At 39.5% G+C, this 6,600-nt stretch overlaps 2 protein-coding genes across 2 annotated transcripts in view; one reads left to right on the forward strand and one right to left on the reverse strand.

The window, feature by feature from the left end:
- Window positions 1-908: 908 nt before the first annotated feature.
- Window positions 909-2,937, reverse strand: map1lc3c (microtubule-associated protein 1 light chain 3 gamma). Its single transcript, XM_057362264.1, has 4 exons — window positions 2,828-2,937; window positions 2,674-2,729; window positions 2,495-2,601; window positions 909-1,799 (listed from the first exon to the last, which is right to left on the reverse strand). The coding sequence occupies exons 1-4, from the start codon at window positions 2,883-2,885 to the stop codon at window positions 1,610-1,612; spliced, it is 411 nt and encodes a 136-aa protein (XP_057218247.1). The 5' UTR covers window positions 2,886-2,937; the 3' UTR covers window positions 909-1,609.
- Window positions 2,938-4,213: 1,276 nt separating this feature from the next.
- LOC130570854 (striatin-like) overlaps window positions 4,214-6,600 on the forward strand; it is a 43,324-nt gene continuing 40,937 nt past the window's right edge. Inside the window, exon 1 of the mRNA XM_057361299.1 lies at window positions 4,214-4,619. Coding sequence (XP_057217282.1) covers window positions 4,404-4,619 — 216 coding nt within the window. The 5' untranslated portion in view covers window positions 4,214-4,403. The remainder of the gene's footprint in view (window positions 4,620-6,600) is intronic.

The raw sequence follows: 6,600 nt of genomic DNA on the forward strand, positions 1-6,600 counted from the left end.
TCAACGTAGATTTTGAAATAATTGGCATTTTATGTAGTTGTCATCAATTCAGTCATTTTTCAATTTAAAAAACAACCTTACAGGCAATTGTTATAACTTGGTTTCATCAATGTACATCTTATTGAAAAATAAACAATAATGCTATGTATTCTTTTGTTTTATATTTTTTGTTTTTTTTGTCTCTATTCTGTCCAAATTGATTGCTTTTTTCTGCTTTGCATTCAATCAATTTGAATTGAACAATTTGTTGTTTTCTTTCCACAGAATTAAACGGCGCATTAGCTCGAATGACATCTGGGTGAGTGAATAATGAATATTTCTTTTCAGGTGAACTGTCTCTTTAAGGTCTCACGTTGAAGTGTTGGCGTTACCACACTGACAGCTTGTTCATTATGACTGGATGCATGTCTAGCTGGCACTGAACACAACACAATCAAACCTTTGTTTCCAGACTGGCATGTCAGACACCGGTTTATCCATCACCTGTCAGATTGCCATGACTACGACAAAGAGACTGAGGCAACCTCCACACATCACAGCACACCATCATACATCACACATTACATAACATACATAAGCATCTGACAGACTCTCCAACAGAAAAATGCCCTAAAATCTTTAGTAAATGAGGCAGCTGTATAGTGCTATAATATGAATCTGGATTGCAGAGCTCACATCATTGTGTTTTAAAGGGATTTGTCAAATTGTAATAATGAGGTCTCAGTTTTGTAACCGAGCATGAATTCTGTGGCTGATGTGTGTGTTGCAAAAGGTTAGTATGTAAACAGAATGACAGGATTTCTGCTTCTCACAGCTGTTGTGTCTTTATGAAGTTTTAAACATTGTATGGCTACAACACACCAGTCAAACGTTCACATTCATAGAAACATTGCCAAGACGTACGGTTTGATACTAACTATAGTGGTATTGTGACGGTATTAATTGGTCACATCAGTAACAATCCCACAATTCCTTTAATTACTAGAATAGCAATAGAATGATACAGTCAGCCTTATGTAAAGAACGCCGCCCTAATTCTTTAAAAACTAAAGAAAAACTGCAGTTATTGTTCCTCATATCTGTTCAGGGTCAGTCACAGCAGCACAAGAACGCCACCTGCAGGCGACAGCAGATTTCACAACTTTGCTACTTGCCAAGTTTAATGCAGAGTTCAGATGGTAAAAATACAAACAAGCACAATTTCTAAATAAACCTTTAATAAGCATCTACAGCTATATTCTGTTTTGGTTCAAGTATTTGTTAACTTCAGCCATTGAAAAAAAACTAAAAATTAAATCATTAAAAATACAAGAAATTTTGATGCAGCAAACATTACATTTTATTTTTCACCATTGGGTTGCATTAAATTATTTTTATTACTAATTTTATTTCTCAGGCATATTTAAGGACAGTTTGAAGGCATGTGCCCCACACGGACGCCCTCCTCCAGTGACTCGTGCAAGAATTAAAGAATTTATTACAATTAAAATACACAATACAAAAAGCAATAGTATATCTAAAAATCTAACACTATGTACAAGACTTTAAATACTAAACAGTTCTTAACGGCGGTTTTTCGCCCACTGTACCCCAAAACAATCGCAACACTTCACCTATGACCATACATGACATTTTCAGAGTGTCCGAACATCTCCTGTGAGGCATATGTCATGTAGAGAAACCCATCCTCGTCTTTATAGTCCTTATAGAGCTGAGCCATGGTCAGAGACATGCTGGCGATGCCAGAGTTATTGATGAGCAGGTAAAAAGCGTGATTGGGCATCAGAGTCATTCGATTCCTGAGAAATAAAAGCCAGATGTGAGGTCAAACCACACACATCGTGAGAAAGTGCTTAAACCCAGCCAGGTGACCGATCAGCTGATGAGAACGCACGCGCACGCGCACGCGCACGCGCACACGCACGCGCACACGCTTTGGTTGACTATCTCCGTGGGGACAGTCCATAGGCGTAATGTTTTTATACTGTACAAACTGTATATTCTATCCCCTATCCCTAACCCTATCCCTAAACCTAAAGATCATAGAACACTTTTTGCATTTTTAGATTTGTAAAAAATATTGTTCTGTACAATTTATTAGCATTTGTGCCCATGAGGACCTCAATTTTGGTCCCCACAGTGACACGAGTCCCCATGTGTTGGTGTGTATTCAGGTTTAGGTCCCCACCGGGATATACAAACATGAACACACACACACACACACACACCTGTTACCAGTGTGTAGAATAGACAACACGCACACACACAGGCAACCAATAAGATGCACACAAATGAGCATAAAGAGCACAACACAAATAACTAAAGGCACAAAAAAAAGATCACTCACTTTAAGTGATGCATCAGCTGTCTTTCAAAATCATGACTGGTTTTAACATGATTATTTAACCCCTTCAGAAGCAGAAAAGTCTCTCTCCCGGAATACACGATTATTAATCAAATTAAACATGGTTATGAATGCACGAGATGACTTTACCTGATGATTGTGACGAACTGGGTCATGGTGAGTTCTTGAGGGACCAGAAACTTGGTTTTGTCCAGAGGCGGTAGATACTTTTCTCTCTGATATCTTTCAATAATCACCTATAAAACAGGTTTTTATACACAAACAGTCTGTCATGAATGAATTACCGATACACTCCAGTCGCGTCTTACCGGAATTTTTGTGGGAAACTTGGTCCGTATTCCCGCCACCTCTTGCTTCCTAGTGGCTGATTAATAATCAAAATTAAAAATCAAAAAACAAACTTTCGCGTTTCATATGATATAAACACACAGTCTGCGTGTTTTATAACTGAAACGGACGTACCTAAACTCTTCCTCTGTTTGAAAGGTTTGGGATGTTGCGTTTTCTCAAACGGAGGCATGATGTGTTGCACCTCACCTCTGACCCGCACGCGCACTGATTAATACTCGCGAAGCCCATGAACGCCAATTAAATAGTGCGCGCCTGGTGACGTAATCGCGCAGGACCCACTGCACTAGCTCCATCAGACCAGATGAATCCACGTGATAAAAACAACACAACGTAACCGTGAATTGTGTAAAAAAGATTGAATAATAAATGAAACGTTCTTGTTTTATGTTTATTATAATATGAGAGCGTTAGCTACACTTATATCAACTTCTTGTGTGTGTGTGTGTGTGTGTGTGTGCGTGCGTGCGTGCGTGCGTGTATGCAGTATAAGATACACATTCCTGTAATGTCGCAGGTATATGCGGGTCTGAATGGATCTTTGTTCTGTTCACGAGTTTCACTTTTTAGAAATGAATGCGTGGATGTGTTCTGAAACAGGTTGGTATTGTAGTGTTGTTTAACAGTTCATGCGTGACGTGACTTGCAAATCTTAACTCATGATGCCATTATGAAATACCAGACAGAACCATTTGATTACATCCACATTGTAAATAAGTGCATTCAGCACTACCATCCGTCCTTTACTTTTATAAGAATGACTTAATATTTTATTGGTGATAAAAGTGTGTGCATGCGCGTGTGTGTGAAATATGTAGTTTGTCGAGTAGTTTTAATCTTGCGTTTTCACGGTTTATGTTTTCACGCTATCCAAACAATAAACAGTAATTATAATGAGGACTTTTCCCGAAATAAAGAATAAAACGCTTCTGAACCACACATCCCAGCAAGCTTAGCGCACTCGTCTGTGATTGGCTATTCGCACTGCGAGTTGTTTGTTCTGCCCAATGAACGCATTTCGTGTTGGCAGCGATCTGTTGACCTGGTTGTGGGCGTGAGATGAGCGGAAGCCAGCGCTGAAGAGCACGATTCATTTGAACTAAATGATTCATTAGTTGAATGAACTTGTTCATTAAATCGATTCCCTATATCAACTCTCATTGCATCACCAGTAGAATTTAGCATGATATTTATGCTAACACAAAACCTATTCAACTATACAAGTAATATTTTATTGTTATTAAAACGATGATATATGCCGTATCTCTGACAAATATCAATATTTTATATCGTTAATATGATTATTGTTACATATAGTGATAGTAAAATAAACATTTTCTCTCATACATGTAAACCTATGAAGTATTAAGTAGAAAAAAATGTACGTTATGTTATAAAATATGTCAGTTTGTTCCTCACAGTTCAGTGATTCGCTTTACGAATCGGTTCGACCGAATCATTTAAATCGAATCAGCTCCAAATAACTACTACTCAGTCGCGAATCGGATGCTAGTAGCGGAAACGTCATGAAGTGACAGCAGACAGCAGCAGCGCCTGTGAGTGTTGAGCGCTGCAGCCGCCCCGTTTCCCCCTTCGAGCACCGAGGCGGATATCTCAACCGAGAGAGAGAGCCATCGGACGAAATCCAGTGCCCGTGTGGTCGATCAGACCTCCGATTCCCGGCCCAGCCATGGACGAGCAGGCTGGCCCTGGTGTGTTTTTCAACAACAATAACAATTCGGTTCTTCCCGGCGGAGCGAAAGCGCCACAACCGGGCGACGGCGGCGGCGGAGAGGCGGCCCGAGCTCAGTACAGTGTCCCGGGGATTTTACACTTTCTGCAGCACGAGTGGGCCCGTTTCGAGGTGGAGCGCGCGCAATGGGAGGTGGAACGAGCCGAACTGCAGGTAATGCGCGCGTTTCTGTTCGTTATTTTCTGAGGCGATTTTGAACGCATTCCGCGGCGCCAAAAGTCACTAACAGACATTTGAGGGCTTGTTTTTCTCTCTCGCGCGCGCGCACACACACACACACGAGCTTGACCGCAGACAGCAGCACAAACTTGAGTTTTCTCTAGTACTGAATCTTTTGTGTATTGTGTTATTGTGACAGAAACTGCTGAGAGAAGGAACAGATTCATTTGCACAAAGACACACAAACATCTTCAGCTGTGCTGGAATGTCAAAACCGTGGATCATAAATGTACATTTTTGTTTATTATTTGTATAAATGTAAATTATTTAATAATTTGTGATACCTGTCAGGAACAAGCAAAGGATTATATCTTTTTTGAATGATATTTTAATGAAAATGACGCATATTTTTTAGTCATTAAGTTTATAAATATGTTTAGGGTTATAGATACACCCCATTTTTGACAATTAAGCGAATTGGTGATGTAATATTTAGATGTGAAATTTAATTGGAAAGGTAGTGTTTGGACACGGTAGTATTTGTTAAATATATAAACATATTGTGAGATTTTGTTATAAAAATAATGCAAAAAATTTACGTGATCCTACAGAATTTTTGTTATTCTTACTTTATTTCCCAGTGTGACATCACAGACAGGCGGTGATGTCAGCAGTGTTGAGTTCTTCCCACATGACCCTGTGATAGACTGAACATACAGGTCTGAGAACAGCGGCGTTAGTTAACATCTACCTGACACTTCACACAGTGTTTTATCTTAACTATGCGGATGTCTCCTCTGATTAGTGAGGCATGAGGACTAGATCATCTTTTCCAAGTTTTTTTTATTTTTTGTGATTTTTATTTACTAGTGATCTGTTGTCTATCTAATGTTAAGTGGTCAAGTGTATACTATCAAGTTGGGTTGCACAATTAGATAACTTGCTAAATGATGCCATGTGCATTATGCAATACGAAAATGCTTAACGTTTGTAAAATCATTTTTAATTCAATATTTGCATTATTTTGATCATTTTGCTATATCTTGCAGCCCGACTCTTTAGTGTATAAGTGGTCAAGTGTATACTAACTAGTAGGGTTGCACAAAAGACAACTTGCTAAATGATACGATGTGCATTTTGCAGTACGAAAATGCTTAAAGTTTGTAAAATCATTTTAAATTCAACATTTGCAGTATTTTTGGTAATTTCGCTATATCTTGCAGCCCGACTCTGTAGTGTCTAGTACTCAATTGAAATGAGGTAACACGACTGGTATTACTGTCATGTTTGAACAGCTGAGATGATAGTAGCTGGCTTCTACATACTTCTGTACAATGTTGCCGTTTCCCTGTTACCTGTTGTGATTCTGAACGCTCGAGTTATTTAGACCTTAAAGGCAATAATTGATTCATGAATCATGTGGAAAGGTTTGTGTAATATGGATCATTTATCCCGGCGTCCATCCAGTTTTTCCACATGATTTATTATGCATATTGAATGAAGGGCAAACTGTAAATTGCTCTGTTTAAGTCATGTGATGTCTGACCCCTTTTGACCAGGCCGAGGTTGTTTCCAGTTTTCTTGTTGGTTATGTTAATATCTAACAGAACAGGTTGCAGTCGGCGTACGTGAGGAAAACCTTTCAGCGGTTGTCTTTAATATCACTTTCATAACCAACGTGCCTTTCATAGCTCTGAGTGGGCGACAGCGTGTAGGAGAAGCCGTCGTGTTGAAATCACCCTTGAGGACATTCACAATCAATAACATGGAATATGATTTGTGGTGTTTGTGTGTCGGGCCTGTGATACCTGATGTTGTTGAGATGGGTGCTACAGGTTTTCTCTGTGTCCGGCACAGGCTGGAGTGAGTGTGTGTGGGCTCATCTCTGTGTCACTGTGATGCTGTGAAACGCTACAGAACATCCACTGAAGAGTTTATGAGCTGGTGACTCATACTGCTGATGCTTAGCGCTCTC

The sequence above is a fragment of the Triplophysa rosa genome, linkage group LG20, assembly GCF_024868665.1.
Source record: "Triplophysa rosa linkage group LG20, Trosa_1v2, whole genome shotgun sequence".
Lineage (NCBI taxonomy): Eukaryota > Metazoa > Chordata > Actinopteri > Cypriniformes > Nemacheilidae > Triplophysa > Triplophysa rosa.